Genomic DNA, 19,023 nt, shown 5'->3' on the forward strand with positions numbered 1-19,023 from the left:
CCCGCTCCCACGTCATGACGATCTCCGACATTTTCTCCCAGAAGCGTTGCAGTTTTAGCCCCCGTTTTCAGGCCTGTGATCCATCTCGAAGTGATACCTGTGGTGTGAGGGCTCACGTTCCCCCCACCCACCCATAGGGCATCTGGTCACACCAGCGAAAACCTAGTGACCATAACATATGGATCCCTTCCTGGACTCTCTATTTTGTTCATGGATCCTATCTGTCTTTACGCCAATACCATGCTGTCCCAATTATTGCAGCTCTACAGGAAGTCATGAAATCTGGGGCGGAAATACTTCAATTTTGTTCTAGGTTGTCTTGGCTATTCTAAGTCCTCTGCAGATTCATGTAAGTTTCTAGAATCACATTGTCAGTTTCTATGAAAATTGCTGGGATTCTAACCGGGACAGCATTGAATCAGTTGGGAGAGAACCGCTATCTTCACAATACTGGGTCCCCTCCGTGGGTACAGCGACGTTTCGCCCTTTAGGTCTCCTTTCCTCTCATTTCAGTGTAACGATCGTAGACATCTTTCACTGTATGTATTCCCACGTATCCCAATGTTCCTGGTGGTGGTGTTAATGCTACTTTTCTAGCTTTTTGCTGCTGGCTAAGGGATTACGGTTGATTCTGGATCCTGACCTCGCACCCCGAAATCTTACAAAACGCACAAGCGCCGGAACCGTTTCAGCGCCGTGCGCATGGATTCTTTTGGGATTTCTGTGCACTCGACTGCATTGCCTCAGGGTCCTGCCCTCACCTTCAGTCCTCATTTCTCTCTCTCGCCTTTCTGCCCGACTGGGACTGCAGTTCCCTGGGGAATGGACGTGGTGAAAGCAGACGTCCTTGTCGCGGCCCTGGCCCATCCCCACAGCACTCTACCCCAAGCCCACAGAGGTACGCGAATCGGACTTCGGACAACTGGTAAGGTGTTGTGCTGAAACGCCGAACAGCACCCGGTGCCCCCAGGAGGGAGAAATAACGGATAAAGGCGCCTCGAGGCTGCTGGCCACGCTTCTGCCAGGGATCATCCCCGGCGAGCGTCAGTCTGTGCCTCGGCGAGGCCCCTGGCAGAACGACTGGGCCCAGGAGGACGTGCAGAGAAGCCGGAACTAAAGCTACTGCACCTGCAGAAACCCAGGCGCTGCTGCCCTTTACTGACTGACCTAGTTTATTTCAGGCCAAGAACTTAGTGAAAGCAAAGCATTAGTCGTGACGGAAAGTCCAAGCATGACCTAATTAATCAACCGCCTTGGGCGTTTTCATGCAGGGGGAAGACTGGAAGTCGGGCCCCTGGTACTCCCTGCTCAGGCTCTGAAAATTCAGATTTAGTTTCTTTCATCATCCAAAATCACAGGCGTTACGGGTTGAACTGCAATCCCCCCCTCCCTTAAAAAAAAAAAAGCTTATGCCAGGGTTGTGTGGCGGTCCTAACACTCCAGCACCTCAGAACATGACCTTATTTGGACACAGGGTCTTCACAGAGGTCATCAAGTTCAAATGAGGTCACTAGGTCGGGCCTTCATCCAAACGACTGGTATCCTGTGAAAAGGAGAAACTCAGACACAAAGACAGATGCACACACGGCGAAAACACCACGCAAAGGTGAAGGGGCGACGCTTCCACGCCCCAAGGAACATTCAAGATGCCCGCGACCACCAGAAGCCGGGGGCCCAGGGCACATCCTCCACCACCGCACTCAGAACCAACATGGCCCACACACCTGGGTCTCGACTTCAGCCTCCAGAACGGAGACGACCAAAACCTGTGGCCTCAGCCACCCGGTCCACGGCGCTCTGTCACAGCAGCCCCAGGCAACTGACGCAACAGGTACCAGAATGAGACCGTAACTCGTAAATAAGCCCACGGATCATGGGAGATCCAGCAAACTCGTCAAAATTAACGTGAAAGCTAGATGCCGAAAACCATCACGCCAGGGACAGGGTCTGTGGCTCTTGAGAGGCCGAGCGCTGGTGGGGACTTAGGCGGCTAAGCCTCTGAAAGGGGGGCCCCTCGGGAGCCATGGTTCATCAAGGCCAACCTGTCAGGCTCACCGCCAGATGGGGCGGAGCCTCTGGAGACCCCGCCCTCCCCATCCAGGGGGTGGGTCCACATCAGGGCTGGGGCTGCCCCCTCCACCCCGGATCTCCCCGACTCCTCGCCTTACCTTCCCTCTCCCAGGGGTGCCCCCGTGCCTCTGCACGGACGGGAGCCCGGAGTCCACGCTGCGCAAGTCCATCTGTGTCCGACGTGGGGAGCCCCACAGGCTGAGGGCAAGGCCTGAGCTCGGCTTCCGGGCCCTCGGACGTGACCCACCGGGTCCTACTCTGGAGCACGCAGGTCCTGTCCTTGGAAGTGAGGCTATTTCTACCAGGTTCGCTGGGTTTTAGACACTGATTCTAACAAGGAGCTCATAAATACACCTCAGTGGAACCAGAGCTGAATCTCTGGTAGCAGAATCTACAACTGGAAAACTGGGAAAAATAGGCAAAACAAATACAGATAAATTTGTTTTTAATAAAGGAGTTAATTTTCTTTCAATCCTATATAAAACAATAGCAATTAAAAACTTCATTTCTGAAAGTAAAATATTTACATATGAACAAGTAACTGTGCAAAATTTACATGAAAAAATGGAAAGACAGGGATTTCCTAAAAGACAAAATAAAAGGTGTAACAGTTTTCAGGCGTTGGTAAAAAATACTGATCAGCATTCAGTTCACACGCGCGAACAAAGTCTAACGTGAGAATTCACACGGAGAAAGCCGAAGTATTTACAGTCATAAAAGTACTATCAATAGACAATTTAATACAATAACCTCTGAAAATATAAAGAACCAATTAGTATATTTGTAATAAAAAAATAGGTACAAAGAAGGGGCTTTTGCTCTGGACGTCTGTAAAGCGAGTCCACAGCTTGCATACAGCCTCTTAGCAAAATAATTATAGCTACATAGCCGTCCTCACGTTGTGTGCCAAAGGTTATGTACAATTACTGACAAAATACACCAACCAGTTTCCAACACTTGATTCACACTGAGAAACAGTCTTCTGATGATTCTTCTCAACTCTGGTTTTATTTCATCTAAGTTTTTTCACTTTTAGCTAAAAAACAGTGCAAGTAAAATAGATTTATGCTGAAAAGGTTTTCATTTCTTTTAACTTTACAGCTTTACAAACGATAGCAAATAAAATGCATTTGTACAGATGCTGACCCCACACATTCAGAAGGAGCCGCGTCGCCGGGCCCCACGAAGCAGAAAGGGAGGAGCCCCAGGCGCAGGCAGGCGGTAAGCTGCCTGCTCCCTGAGGGTCCTGAATGGAGGGCCGGGGACGGGAGGGAGATAAATAGTCTAAAAAAATCAGTTTGCTTTGCCAACTGACTAATACAAAAATAAAATAAATGAAATGAGGTCATCGGCTGTAGACACACACATCCGCAGTAAGTTGGGTTGAACTAAACCAAATGCACAAACGATGTAGAAACCGCTATGAGGTGACAGAGGGCAGCTACTTATTTGCTAAACGATTCCATCAGTTTTTATATATGGCTTGTTTGGCAAGAAGGCCACTCGATCAAAGATGAGTTAAGATTTAATTGTCCTTTAAGAGTACCCTCAGGCCTCTTGTTCTCTGTTACAGAAACGTGTTTTCCTTCATACTGAAGAGTTGACTTAGAAACAGGAATATAAAACTGTTCCATTGTAAAGAGGTGGCTGCTTTTAAACAATATCCCATTTGCTTGTTACAAAAAGGCGTCATCTGCAAATATAGAAAAAGTCCCCAGGCGTCTCCGGCTAAGAGGCCGCGTCCGTGCTACTTAAGGAATGCTTTGTAGAGCAACAGTGAATGGCTTGTCTCACGTTCATTTTCTAAACAAAATATGAGGTCCCTGAGGTTGACCCGCGTGATCCTTTGTCGCGTGAACTGTCTGGGGGTTCCGACGCCGGAACTGCCTGGGACCGCTGAGCCTGGGCCCGAGCCCTGGTGACGAGAAAGGAGAAGACAGCCGAGTTAGTGGTGCGCAGAGGTGGGCAGGGCCCTCGGCGCTGGAAGGAAGGGGCAGGGCCAGGCGCCGCCCCAGGACCAACTCACGTTTCCCTACAGGTGTCCCAAGAAACCCTGGCTCTGGAGGAAGCCAGGCCTACTGCTGGAGCTGAAGTGCTTTACGAGTCCCTAACGGGGAGGGGTGAGAGCAGGGGGCACGCCGACCCTCCAGGACTGGTGCTCTCAGGCACGCGCTCGAGAACACTAACCCCGAGATTCCCCCCAGAGCTCAGACTCTGGCCCCTGGGGCACGAGGAAGGAAAAGGTGGCGGCTCCTGCCCCAAGGGGACGGCAGAACAGCTCCAGGGCTTGTGGCTGGCGTCCCCGACCTCCAGGCGTCCAGGGACTCAGGTGTGCTGATGCTGTGCCCGAGGCGGCCGTGACATCCCCGCTTCGCCGGCAAAGGCACACTTCCCAAGGCCGCAAGGTCTAGACTCCTGGGCTGGGCGGGCTGGCGGTGGTCGGCTGGCTGCGCCGAGGGCTCCACAGTCACCACGTCGTCCATGGCCTGGAGGGGGCTCCCTGCTTCCCCGGGCTGACAGCGGCGGTTCGGCCGGCCTGTACCGCTCGGCGCCCAGCCTGGTCGGCCCGCGGGGGATCCGGGCGACAGCTGGGGCTCTGATGCCTGCCTGCTTGGCACAGGTGGGTTTCCGGGCGCTCTCCTGCCGCGTCGCCGCCCCTCAGCAGCAGCGTCCCGTGGTTTCAGCATGTCACCACCTCCAACCGACACTCGCAGGCATGAACCACGCAACTCCCAATCGGACAGTCCTCGGTTTTCCACTCGGAATGAACACTGAGTGTCTGTATTCTGATGGTTAAAGTCGCTCTTGCGTATCTGAAGCGCAAACCTTACAGTGGTATGTTTACAGCGTTTTCTCGAAGCTTAAGGTGGGAGCGATGAGCCCTATGATACTGGAGGAAGCGGCAGCGCAGCGAGCAGCCAGCAGGTGGCAGGTGAGGCTGGTCCCTCCTGGGCACTCAGGGCAGCTCAGGGCACGCACGCCCTTCTTCCACCTTCCACCGTTAACCGCGTGTTCTTTACGCCCCCTTCAGACACCCTTAAACCACCGGGGTCCCTCCTCCAGGCCGGTCCTCTGGCGACACGTTTCCGTGTTTGAACAACTATTTAGGTTTTCTTGGCAGCTTCCCCTGAGTCTCCATAACGGCCCTAAAGGAGCATTTTGTGAACAAGACAAACCGCCCCTGAAAAGGGGGTGATGAAAGCACACAGTTTAGAGGAGCCAGGAGGAAAACGGGGTTCCATCTCCGCAGCCGGAGAGCTGGCCTGCGCCGGGGGCCCTGTGGGTGTGAAGCCTCTGCACCACGGGGGAGCCTGCAGGCCAAGCCGAGGCCAGTGCCTGGCCAGACGGCTGGGGCGGGGCCGGCGGGGCCGTCAGGCGGGTGGGAGCTCCTCCCCGCCCCGGACAGACAGGGCGGCGCCAGACCTTGGGGCTCGTGGAGAGCAAAGCGCTCCCTCAACCACGGGCCAGGTGTCTTCTGTGACACTCGCTACAACTCTGGGCCACGTGTGATGTTCTTACTTTCAAAACAGTTCAACGGCCAAACCCAGCTGGGACAGGGGTGAGGGCTCCCTTCAGGCACAGCATTTAAAGCTGAAACTCAAGCAATCCCTGCAAGTAATATTTTAATGAGATCTTTTTCAGAAGTCAGCAGTGCTTCCAAACAAACCGGACAGGCAAGCGTTAGCACAGCCCACAGCCAGGGCTCCGGGGCCGGGACCACACCGGCCCCACTCCGCACGTCTCAGGCTCCAAAGGTCACGACGCTGCCAGGCGTCACTGTTCTATGGACTTGAATAAGAAGCCTATGTGCTCAAAGGCATCCTACTTGACAACTCAAATGACTTCTGATTTCATGGGGTGAGTGCCGTCCTTTGATCGTACTGCCCTTGGGGTGTCCTGGCCAGAGAAGGCGGTCACAGGAACCCAGCGCCCAGCCTGCGGGCGCAAGGACCGGTCCGGCCCAGAGCCCCACGTGGGAAGCCTGGGGAAGCGGCCCTCGGGCACGGCAGCTGAGCGACCAGCAGTGACCTCAGATGACAGAAAACTGCGGGGCAGGTGCCGGCGTCCACCTTCAACAACATTCACACTCCAGCAAAGAGGCTGATTCGGTGTGTTTTGTTTTGTATTTGCAGGCACTGGGGTTGAAACAAAGCGACCGTGGACACACGGTTTACATTCTCCCGGAGGCCAGCTTCCTCCCTGAAAGTGCTGTGTGACCATTCATCATGTCCTGTCACAGGACTGCTGAGAGGATTCATGAAAGGAGGCTGGTATCTCCTTTGAAGGCAATCTTTCCACTGTCAAAAACACCACAACCAACCTAACAGGCAACAAACACTCAAGGTGAAAACCAAATGGAAACAATCACCTCCGTCCCAACCCCACCTGGCTCGCGGGGTCACTTCGCTGGGGCCCCCAGGGCCGTGCACAACCAGCGGTGGCAGCCGGTGCAGCTTCAGACCTGCCGTGGCCACTCGCCCCGTCGGCGGAGAGCACCAGCCCCTCGGGGACTGTCTCGGGGGGACTCGCACCACGGGGGCCTCGTTGCCGCTCCCCCCAGAGCCCCCTCGACAACAGTGAGAGGTCTGTGCCCACGAGAGGGCACCTCTAACCCGCGTGATGTCCCTGCGTCCCGGACGGCGAGTGACGAGGTCACGGCGCCAAGAGCCCAGGCCCCCGGCCAGCTTGCTCTGCTCCGCTTCTGCCAGCGCAGTCCCCACACTTGTCCACGAAACGGAGCCCACGCCCAGCACAGGCAGCTGGAGGGCGCCGTGAAAAGCGGCAGCGACGGAGCCCCTCGGGCACTCAGCTCAGAACAAGGGCCACTCGCAGGAGGCTGAAGACAAGCTCACCCCGGTACCTCCCATCGTCTCCCCAAGAACCGTCCAGAACAGGGAGGGAAACACAGACCTACGCGGGGCACGGCACCCGCACAACACGAGGATGGGGCCCGGACGCCATGCGGAACGATGCTCCTGGGCGGGGCCCACAGTGCCTCCACGAGGCAAAGCGCCAAGAGGCAGAGCAGGGAGGGGGGGCTCCCGCCAGAGCGGGCCTGGGGGGCCTAAGAGCGCACAGCTTCTGAGGTGAGTCCTTTGAAACTGGGCAGCGGCGGCAGGCAAAGAAGTAAGCAGGGGGAATGCAGGGGCCGGCAGGCACAGGGCCTCGCCTCCAGAGGACACTCAGCCCTCCTCACCCTCGGACAGACACCTGCGAAGCCACCAGGCTCTGCAGAACTGTCTGCAGAGGGCACCGTCCGAGGGCGAATCTTGTAAACACCCCAACCATGAAAATGCACACGAGGAAGATACGCAGGTCCACAAAGAACCACTGCAAAAAATCAGAAGATGAAACTCCACATGTATCAGAGACAAAGTCAGTCTGGAAAAACAAGAAAACTGTAAGACAACGCTTTCGACAAAACAAAATATACTTAACATCTGAGGATATGAAAATCACCTTGAATCAAAGCCTCAAAACTTAGCAGGAAAATGGACTGAAAACCAGAAAGAAATGAGAGTTGATTTGACACAAGAAAGAAATGAGAAAAAAAGACAAAAGTATCTCAGAAATTAATATAAACCGTAAGGTGCTCAGGGGAGAAAAGACTTGAATAAAAATGTAGTAAGAGGCAAAGAAGAAAGGCAGAAAAACAAGAGAATAAAAATGAGACAAAGAAAAGAAATTAAAGGGCCAGGAAAAAAAACAGGGGAAAAGGAAGCAACCAAAGGAGGACATGTACTCAGTCGTCCGAGCCCCGGAGAAGGAAGACAAACGTGCAGTAGAGGTTAACACTCAAACTATAATCCAAGGAAACTTTCAAGAAACAGAAAACAAAACAAACCGACACACTGAAAGGGCATGTGGGCACCTGGGAAAGGTAACCCATAAAAATCAACTTCCACAAAGCCTCAGGAAACTGTCAGCTTTCCAAGATAAAGAAAACGCCTCCAGGTAAAAAGAGAAAATAAACCATCAAGACGAGAGAATTAACCTGGCATCAGGCTTTCCCAAACCAACACAGAAAGCAATGCAACAGCACTGAAAAATCACTGAAAGCAAGTGTGAGCCAACATTTTTATATCCAGCCTAACTGTCCTCCACACATCAAGGCCACAGAAAAACCGTTTCAACCTGCAAAACATCAGGGGACTCTGCACCTGAGCTTTGCGAAGGCTCAGCCACAGGCAGGGGTCGTCCCAACAAGGGAAGAGCGGGGAAACCTCAGAAAAACGCAGAAATAAGCATTTATAATATATAAACATGCAGCTGGTGCCACAGCAGAGGCGGGGAAGAGGCTGGGAGACGGCAAGCGCTGTGACAAGGCAGAAATGACGCAACAAAGCACGAAAGGGAAGGGGACACCACAGGCTCCGGACGCAGTGTGGCCACCGGGGAGCCGAGGAGAAGGCTGACGCAGGCCGAACAGGAAACACACGTGAAAACCGGGGACTGAAGACGCCCAGAAACACTTACATACAAAAGTAACCACTAGAGCACAGTTACAAACCATCCTAAACACAAACAAAAATCTTAATTAAGGAGCAAAGACTACACATCTCACCAAAAAACAGAGCAACTATAAAAAGTACACATCATCATAAAATACTGTGACCGAGTCAGAACCCACTTTGTCAGCTATATCAATACAGATGACGGGCTTAACTCACCCGTGACAGGAAAACGCTTTTCGACTGGACTCAGAAAACAAGACCCTGCCGTGTGCTCTACACAAGAGACATACCTAAATCCGGGCTACAAATCAAGCAGAATGGAGGTGTTCCAGGCTGATGCAAACAGGAGAGCAGGGTTAACGGCCCTGACTGAGGACAAAGGAGACATCAAGCCCACTGGGCAAAGGCTGACGCTTTTCAATGGTAAACATCACGACTCACGGTGAACATGTAACACTTACGGATGTTTATGTACCAAATAACACAGCAACCTCCATACAAAGCAAAAACTGCAGGAGATGCAAGGAGATAAAGACAGAAACACAAGGACTTCCCTGGTGGCTCAGTGGTTAAGAATCCGCCTGCCAATGCAGGGGACACGGGTTCGATCCCTGGTCCAGGAAGATTCCACATGCCGCGGAGCAACTAAGCCCGTGCGCCACAACTACCGAGCCCGCGCTCTAGAGCCTGCGAGCCACAACTGCTGAGCCCACGCACCTCAACTACTGAAGCCCACATGCCCAGAGCCCGTGCTCCGCAACGAGAGAAACCACTGCAGTGAGAAGCCCACGCACCGCAACGAAGAGTAGCCCCCGCTCACCACAACTAGAGAAAGCCCGCATGCAGCAACGAAGACCCAACGCAGCCAAAGATAAATAAATAAATGAATTTATTTAAAAAAAAAAAAAAGACAAAAAAACACTAACAACGGAAAGCTCCGGGACACCACATCCATCCAGCACAAAACACATCACGTGGACAAAAATAAGCAAAGACACAGTGGGCGTAATCGGTCAGGTGCACCCCACATAAACCCAGCAAGCCCTACACCTGCCTAAGAATACGCCTTGTTCTCACGCACCCACAGCACATTCACCGAAACTGAGCGCCCCTGTGGCCCAACAGATCAGCAAAATTACAAACTGTGGCGACACACGCCAGGAGGCTGTGGGGAGACAGGCCCTTTCCCTCACCACCGGCGGGTGAGAACTGGCACGACCCTCCAGAGGGGAGCTTGGCGATTCCTAACGAAACTACCGACCCACTTACCTTCACCCCACAACACACACCCCCAAGAATACAACACCGTCCGTGCACAAGGGAGGGGGTCGCCCAAGACACGTGGGTGCGGAGAAGCACCCCGCTTGCTGTGAAGAATGGGGAGCATCGCCACGAAACGGCATGGAGTGCACTCCAGAACATGCGAAGTGAAAACGGCCCACTGCAGAAGGGCGCCGACATTACGCTTCCTCAAGAGAGAGGCGGAAATCGCAAAACACACGCTTGTGTCTGAGGGGGAGGAGGCGGCACTGCTGGGTGCAGGCATTTGTACAGCTCTGGCTCTGAGAACCCCCAAAATAAACAACCAAACGAAAGCGGGGGGGGGTGGTGGGGGGCACCACACTGGAGGACAGACAGCAGAAGAGCCCAGCTGTGCCACTCGGAGGGACACAGCCTGCTGCGGGGCAGCAGGAAAGGGCTCATCTAGTAACTCTGCGGCGCTGAGGACGCGGAACTCGGGGGCGCCGCAGGGCTACACACAGAAAGAACTGGGCAGACACATGCTACTCTGGACAGTCAGCCACTTCCTTCTCACAGGGCTTAGCAGTTGTGGATCTCCTTTTTATCTGCAAAGTAGGGTGGGACAAACAGCAAACCCACCATGACGGTGAGAGTCAGGCCTCCCACGTGGGACGCGGGACGGCTCGGAGGGCCTGTCACGGCAGGTTGGACCCACCGCCTTCGGTACAGACACAGAAAACACAGGTGGGGCGGTGCATGTATCCCCAGCTGTACCCCCGAGGGGGCTGGAGCAAGACACCCAGGGGCCCGAGCACACCGGTGCCCAGACCTGGTCCCTGCACACGCGTCCCAACAAAAAGAACCGCGGCTCTGTGGAGAAACGGTCGATTCCACTGTTAGGGCAGGAAAAATATAAGGTAAGCCTGGAACATTTGTGACGTGAGAGAGTAAGAACCCTTCAGAAGGTGACAGGTTACGTCAACAGGACAGAGGAGCCCAACTGAAGGGCTCGCGAGGACCAAGCAGGGCTGGCAGAATTCCAACCAGCAAATGGGGGACAGAGGAGGAGAGCCTGTCAGCCCGCGGTCACCGAACACGGGAAGCAGTGGTGCCAACGAGGAGAAGCAGGAGGGCACGGTCCCTCAGCATTTCCCACAAGACACTTTCGTGACAAAGGGACACAGATTTTCCAGCGGAGATGCCTGCGACCCCCCTAGAACCAAGTGTTCAAAGCAATCACTCGCAGCGGGACACACAGATGTCACGTACCTCCTGATACGATGCACTGAGGACACAGTATCACTGGTTCGACATTCTAGCCAAATTACGTAACCTGGGTTTCATCAAGAGGAAATGTAAGATGAGCTCAAATTAAGAGACCTTCTACCAAATAACCGACCACACACTCTTCAAAGTGTCAAGATCAGGAAAGACAGGCAAAGACAGAGGACCCGTCATAGACCAGAGGAGGTTACAGAGACATGGTGACCAAATTCCAGGAGGGCTACTGGATGGGATCCTACATCTTCAGTGGAGAATGGTAACAATCAAATAAAGAGAAAACATTTGCTTTTAAAAGACATATCTGGTTTAAAAAAAAAACTCATCCAAACTATACAAAGAACTCCAAAAACTCAACAGCAAGAAAACAAACAACACAATTTTTAAAATGGATCAACGGGGCTTCCCTGGCGGTGCAGCGGTTGAGAGTCCGCCTGCCGATGCAGGGAACGTGGGTTCGTGCCCCGGTCCGGGAAGATCCCACGTGCCGCGGAGCAGCTGGGCCCGTGAGGCATGACCGCTGAGCCTGCGCGTCCGGAGCCTGTGCTCCGCAACGGGAGAGGCCACAGCAGTGAGAGGCCCGCGTACCGCAAAAAATAAATAAATAAAAATTTAAAAACTAAAATAAAATGGATCAACGATCTTAAAAGACCCCTCGCCAAAGAAGAAGCACGTGAAGAGGTGCTCCACGTCATGCATCAGGGAAATGCAAATTAAAGCAATGAGACACCACGACACACCTACTAGGACGGCCAAAATCTAGAGCACCGACAACACCAAATGCTGGTGAGGATGTGGAGCAACAGGAACGCTCATTCATAACCGACGGGAATGCAACATGGAGCAGCTACTTTGCAAGACAGTCTGGCAGTTTTTTACAAAACTAAACATACTCTCACCATACGAACCAGCAATTGTGCTCCTTGGTATTTACCCAAAGGAGCTGAAAACTCATGTCCACACAAAAGCCTGCACACGGGTATTTATAGCAGCTGTATTCACAGTGGCCAAAACTTGGAAGTAAGCAAGATGTCCTTCAGCAGGTGACGGATAAACTGTGGTGCATCCAGACAGCGGAACACTATTCAGCCTCGAAAAGAGAGAAATGAGGTACCAGGCCACAAGAGGACACGGAGGAACCTGAAATGCATTGAACTAAGTGGAAGAAGCCAATCTGAAAAGGCCACAGACTGTGTGATTCCAACTCTATGACACTCTGGAAAAGACAAAACTATGGAGACAGCAGAAAGATCAAGGGTTGCCAGGGGCTGGGGGGAAAGAGGGATGACAGATGAAGCACAGAGGATGTTTAGGGCCGTGAAACTACTCTTTATTATACTGTAAAGGTGGATACAGGCCATCATACATCTGTCCAAACCCACAGAATGTGCAACACCAAGAGGGAACCCGGATGTAAACTGTGGACTCTGGTGGCGATGAAGTGCCCGTGCAGGTTCATCGACTGTAACAAGCGCAGCATCCGGTGGGGGGGCGTGGATGATGCGGGAGGCTGTGCAGGTGCGAGGGGAGCGGGGGGCGGGGGGCGGGGGGGGGCCGTATGGGAACTCTGCACTTTCCACTCAATTTGGCCGTGAACCTAAAACTGCTCTAAAATATAAAGTTTCTTAACTAAAATTAAATTCTGAAAAACCAAATCAAATCAGGTCTCTAGTCAGTATCACACCAGTGATGCACATTAGGGTAAGCTGAGGGATATACAGAAACTCTCTTTACTCTTCGTGTAACTTTGCTGCAAGTCTAAAATGAGTTCACAATAAATTTGTTTTTAAAGACACACCCTAAAGAAATAATCCGAAACTAAAAAAAGAAAAAGAGAAATTAAGCCTTAGCTCTGATGAAGAAAGGCATATGAAGGACTTTTTAAATTCCAGATTCCGTATTAACTGCCACACATAACCCACAAGTATCCCTGAAGACCTGAATTAGGCACAACCAGCAACTTACGAAGCCACGCCACAGGACCTCCGGTGGCGTGCATCCCTCCCACCGTCTCCTCAAGGTGCCCCCTCACCCCACACTCCTCCCCACACTCACGCCCTCCCCGTCAGTCTGGAAATACACGCTCTTTTTCTCGTCTTTAGAAAACGCCTAAGGCAGAAGTTAATCCACATGCCTTTCCCACGAGCCCTCCCCTCCCAGCACAGGGACCCCAGCGGCCAGAGTGGTTCGGGGACTGGTTACATTGAGCCAAAAAAAATTAAAAAACAAATATATTGAGAATAACGGGAACTCGCGTTCTGTCTGTGAAGGGATTCGAAAGTAAGGAAACGAAGAAGACTAGAAGCAGCCCTGAGGTCCTAGACTAGAATCTCAGCATCAACTAGAACACACAGGGTTGTTCTAGATACAGAAAGGGGCACGCGCGCACGCACACGCACACTCGCCTGTACACATACACACGTTCCGGGCTCTGACTGCTGGGGACCCGGAGCAGGGACCCCCGTAGCAACCAGCACACACAGTGCTCAGATACTGGTCTCTAAATACCACCCTCCACCGCAAGGAAGCAGGCTCCTGGGCGCCACTGCGGGTGAGGGCAGGGGAAGCACAAGAGGCACCTGGACACCTCTCACGCTTACAGGACGAGGGCAACGTTTCAAAAGGATATAGGAAACCGCTTGAGGAAGCTTCCACTGACCAAATCTAGAAATAACGAGAGTATTGATTACAACCCTCTGAACACAGCAGGAATCCATGCGTCCGTACACAGTGATGAACAAATGCATGAACGAATGAGGACGGAGGGAGGGACGGAGGGAGGGAGGGAGGGAGGGAGGGAGGGAGGGAGGGAGGGACGGAGGGAGGGACGGAGGGAGGGAGGGACGGAGGGAGGGAGGGAGGGAGGGAGGGAGGGAGGGAGGGAGGGAGGGAAGCTCTTCTTCATGGCAGAAGGCAACCAGTAAATGTGGAAGGCATGATGGAAACAGAGCATCGTGACCTGGCCCCCAGCCTGGCGGTCCTGACACAAGGGCAGTCTGCAAGGGTGCTAAGGCCGGGTGAGGGGTGATGGGAACAGAGTACCTGCGTGACCCTGGAGTGCCTCCTTACACAACACTGATAAGCGCTAAGGGACTAACTGACTACACAGTGGAGAAAGCTGCTTTCTCAGCCAGGCAACTTAACCAGGTGATCAAGGCTAAGATCACCTAGTGATGCCAAGGGTCATCCTACAGAACAAGAGACCCGCCCTCTTCAGCACCGTCAGGAACGGGGAGACTGGGAAGAGGTTCACGCCACAAGCCAGCCGGACACCGCACACGCCTGGATCAAAGAGAAACCAGGACAGGCGGTGAAGTGGGAGCAGGTCTGGGGACCCTGGGGCATCAGGGCTGATTTCCCGATGCGGGGGGATGGGTGCAGTAGTAACACAAGAGAACGTCCAGTGTTGTCAGCATTTAGGGGTGATGGAACATCTCACACGCGTACTTGTGTGTGTAAAGAGGGAGTGACGAGGGCTTCCCTGGTGGCGCAGTGGTTGAGAGTCCACCTGCCGACGCAGGGGGCGCGGGTTCGTGCCCCGGTCCGGGAAGATCCCACATGCCGCAGAGCGGCTGGGCCCGTGAACCATGGCCGCTGAGCCTGCTCGTCCGGAGCCTGTGCTCCGCGACGGGAGAGGCCACAACAGTGAGAGGCCCGCGTACCGCAAAAAAAAAAAAAAAAAAGAGGGGGCATCAAAATAAAGGTGGTAAAATGTTCAGAATTGAGAATCTGAATGGAGTTTTTTATACTGTTCTTACAACTTTTCTATAGGTTTGAAACTACTCTAAATCAAAAGAAAAACATTTTGAAAAACAGTAATCATTACATTCTGGGAAGATGCCAGAGGCGTCAAAGTCGTTTTGAATCTTCCCGAAGGCCAGATAGAACACAGAGCAACTAGAAAGCAAAACCAAACGCCAGCAGACAACATTTACAGCCAAACCGGTGAAGATGAACCGCGAGCAGCCACAAGCCTATCTGAAAACCGTGCAGGAAAAGCAGTGGGGCAGCTGCGAGACCCGAAGGCCCCCAGGGGCCAGCGGGTGTTCACCGGGAGGAGTGGCAGGTTCACTGGCAAGCAGCAGCTACAGCCAGGAGTTCTCTCCCCTCAGCAGCAGCCTCGCCACTAGGAACTCTGCCTCCGACCCGCCAGGGCCCCGCAGCACAGGGCCTCACGCAGAAGAGAACCTGCGAGGAGCGAAATTAAAGCTGAGCAGGACAGTCAAGGACCATGGAGGCAAGAAGGTCCAGGGGAGAGTCAGGGAGCAGCAGAGGCTGACGTCTCAGACAGCAAGTTCGTCACCACGCGGAAACAACGGAAGAGGAGCTCAGTGAAGCTGGCAAACCTGCAAACCACCTCCTCCTAAAGGCTCAAGACAGCAAAATTCACATAAAAGTGAACCACAGAGAGGTCAAGTCCCAGAGAAGCTGCCCTAGGAAAAAAAGAGAATAAGGAGCAGAATAACATCCCTACAGATGATCAGAAACCACAAAAAGACGTAATCAAAACGAGATCAAAACTGCTATGTTCTATTTCCAAACAAGCTAAAAGACACTGAGAAAATGATAAGAAGCATGAAAGAATAACATAAATCAGAATCAGCGAAACTCAGAAATGAGGTGACAAAGGCAAGGAAAAATCAGAAACAAAAGAAAATTTCACCTGAGGAATGAAGACTCTCCACGAAAGAGAACACAAGAGCAAACAAACGCAACAAATGATACCTTAAGAAGGAATTAGGAGAGCGAGAAGCATAAACAGGGTAAAACTTTTTAAAAGAGAGACTGAAAGGATTAAAGAGAAAAGGACAAATACTGATGGCAGATACAAAAGATACAGCGTCTGTCCGAGTAACAGGAATCTCCGAAGAGGAAAACAAAAACAAAGAAAGCATTAAAGAAAATGTTCCTGAATACAAAAAGGTTTAACTGCATGTTGAAGGAACACAACCTCTCCTCTCCCTGAGAGCCCAACCCAAGACAGCCAATTCCAAGTAAAATGCTGGGCTCTAAGGGAAAAGAATTCTGTGGGCATCTTTGGGCAGAAAGAACACATGAGAAACACAAGAGAAATAAAATTAGACTACCGTCAGACTGACAGCAACCTTCCATACCAGGAAAAAAATTATCTAGTTGTAACTATTTGCTCAAGATAGATTCTCAAGGAAAGAAAACGTGAGCCACGGCTTTTCTAGCCATCAAAACCGTCATCGACATGCACAAACACGGGGAACGCAGCCCCCACAAAACATTCCAGAAGAATCCAACAGACAACGAGATTCAGAAAACCAAATGACTGAACAGACATCCACACAGACTTGTAATTAGCATTAAACATAAAGTTACTTACGAAACTAAGATGAAGGGTCCAGGGAGAGAGGACAGCGTGATGTAAGCAAAACACATGCACGAGTGGCAGTCCTCGCTGGAGTGTAGCCCACCTGACGCTCTCCCTCCCAGCATCCGGCCGAGTCGCCAAAGGCCCTTCCCTGGGAGTAAGGATCATACCCTATGTAAGACCCACCCCAACCAAGCCTAAAACCTGCACAGGGAAGGCAAGTCTGCAGGGTGAGCCCCACTGGGTGAGGGAGCTCAGAAACATCATGGGATTTCCACAGACCCTACTGAACACCAAAGTGAGACACAAGACACACAAGTTCAAGATGAGCAGCCAGGAGGTGAACTAAAACGAGTCAGCACTCTTCAGAGCATGATGACATGTCATCCACAAAATCCAGCATCCAAACGACAATGACTAGACATGCAGAGAGACAGGAGACCGTGACCACGGTCAAAGGAAAAAGCAGTCGACAGAGACTGAATCGAGACGCCCCCGATGTCGGACTTGACAAAACCATTAGAGCAGCTTTTACAAATAGGTTCAAAGAATGCTGGGAAAATGTGGCCTCAGTAAGTGAGCAGACAGGGAAATCTCAGCAAAGACTCAGCAGCCATAAAAAAGACTTAAGTGGAAATCCCAGAACTGCAGATATATCAACAAGTGAAAACTTCACTGGACAGACTGCAGAGCTGACTGGAGAAGACAGGGAATCTGAAGACAGATCAGTAGAAATGATCCAGTCCGAACAGAGAAAGAAGTGATTAAAGAGGAACAAACACAGACTCAGAGACCCACAGGGCAATACCAAAAAGATCTTAACAGAGGTATAACTGGGAATCCCAATAGAAAAAGACTGAAACAGAGAAAGTTTTGAAGAAATAAAGGCCAAAGTGTTGCAAATTTGAGGAAAACTACTGACCTACAGATCCAAGAAGCTCAGAGAAGCCCAAGCAGAGTGACTAGCAAGAGAACCAAGTCTAAACACCGCACGGACGAACTTCTAAGAAGTAAGACGATCGCCTCAGAACAGCTGGAGAAGTGACTCACGTGACAGGAAACAAGGACTGAAATCACAGTGGGGCCCTGAACACGATGGAACAACGTCTTTAAGGACAACGACCGTCACACGTTTACGGCTGTTTTCAGGTCTAAGAATAAGAGCTCTGCAATTTTGCAAAACACACTGGGAAATTTCCCATCTTTTTTGTGATCCGGAACAAGATAACATGTCTAAATGAGAATAGGAGTTTCCCTGGAAAAGAGAAAGAGACCAGCAGTTAAGACAGGATTCAAGGAGTAGAGGAAAAACGTGAAGGATGGCTAAAACTCTTACAATCACTCATCCCTATTAGTCAGTCACTCTATAAAATTAAGTGATGTATGTCTGGATCTGCTCGGCTTATTCAAGAACGTTGAGAGAAAATTACACATTAAGTTAAGCTAAAAAAACAGAGCTGAAAGAAAAAACAAAAAACTGTCAACATTCAGGGAAAACTTCAAACTTTTGAGGGTGAAATACAACCCTTTTCAGGTAAACAAAAGCTGAAAGAATCCATCACCAGCAGACTGCACTACAAGAAACGCTAAATGCTGTCCTTCAAGCCAAAGGGAAATACCGCAGATGGAAGCCTGGAACTTGGGGAAGGAACGAAAAACACCAGAAATGGTAAATAAGCAGGTAAATATAAAAGACGATGTTTTCTTTCTTCCTGTGATTTACTAATAAAACAACCGGCAGTTTAAACAAAAAATAACAATACTTTAAAGTTGGGTTTGTAATTACATATAAAGACACGACAGCAAACAAAACAAGAAACTAACAAACTCTGGACAAACAGAAACAGGCAACAACAACCTTCCTTCACGTTAACCCCAGTACTCAGGGAGGACAGTCAGCCCCACAAAGGCCAGTCTTCGGACAGAATCTCCCCATATTCTCTTCGAAGTCAGTCTAAATCTCATCGTGTTAAGCTACAGTGATCAAACTTCCTCATGCAAAGAACTTCTTGCTCACATGATATCCACAAATAGGCTGATTTGAATATAAAGTATCGAATGTACCGAGAAAACAAGTACTCCAAGGGCGGTGAGACAACATGTGCGCGAACGACAGCCTGTTCTCGGCGTGCCTGACTCCCTGAAGAGGCGAGCGGGACGCAGATGCCCCGAGGCCCTTCCAGCCCCCGTCCCTGCATCCGTGCGGTACCTCTACTCCCGATCCCGGTGCCGGAGAGTCCACTTTCCTCTTTTTCCTGGGCCCGATGGCAGCTAGTGCTGTGAGGTTGGCATCTCGCTGCCTCATCTGTGCCAGTTCTTGTTGCTGCATCTTTGTTTTGAAAAGGAAACAGGGACTGTCATTTCACGCACTTTTTTTATTACTACAAAAGTAATACATAGACACCAAAGGGTTTTCTAAACTTTCCTAAATGAAAATTTCATTTGACTGTTTTTTTTAAACAGTAAGCATGTTGTGCAATCAGAAAAACAGTAAAGCAATAGATGCTCACCTTGAAAAGCTCAGATATGAGCAAAGTGTGAGAGTACAGAGACTGGACTTCACCAAATGAGAAATTATCGTGAAGTTTCAAAGCACAGGAAAACACTTTTGCAAACACCATAAATCGCTACGGCAAG

General features: G+C 51.3%; 1 protein-coding gene across 1 annotated transcript in view; it reads right to left on the reverse strand.

The window, feature by feature from the left end:
* Positions 1 to 3,817: 3,817 nt before the first annotated feature.
* TAF4 (TATA-box binding protein associated factor 4) overlaps positions 3,818 to 19,023 on the reverse strand; it is a 70,990-nt gene continuing 55,784 nt past the window's right edge. Inside the window, exons 14-15 of the mRNA XM_065893077.1 lie at positions 18,596 to 18,715; positions 3,818 to 3,985 (exon numbers count right to left, since the gene is read on the reverse strand). Of these exons, the coding sequence (XP_065749149.1) occupies positions 3,818 to 3,985; positions 18,596 to 18,715 (288 nt within the window). The remainder of the gene's footprint in view (positions 3,986 to 18,595; positions 18,716 to 19,023) is intronic.

This window comes from Phocoena phocoena, chromosome 15, assembly GCF_963924675.1.
Source record: "Phocoena phocoena chromosome 15, mPhoPho1.1, whole genome shotgun sequence".
NCBI classification, from domain to species: Eukaryota; Metazoa; Chordata; class Mammalia; order Artiodactyla; family Phocoenidae; genus Phocoena; species Phocoena phocoena.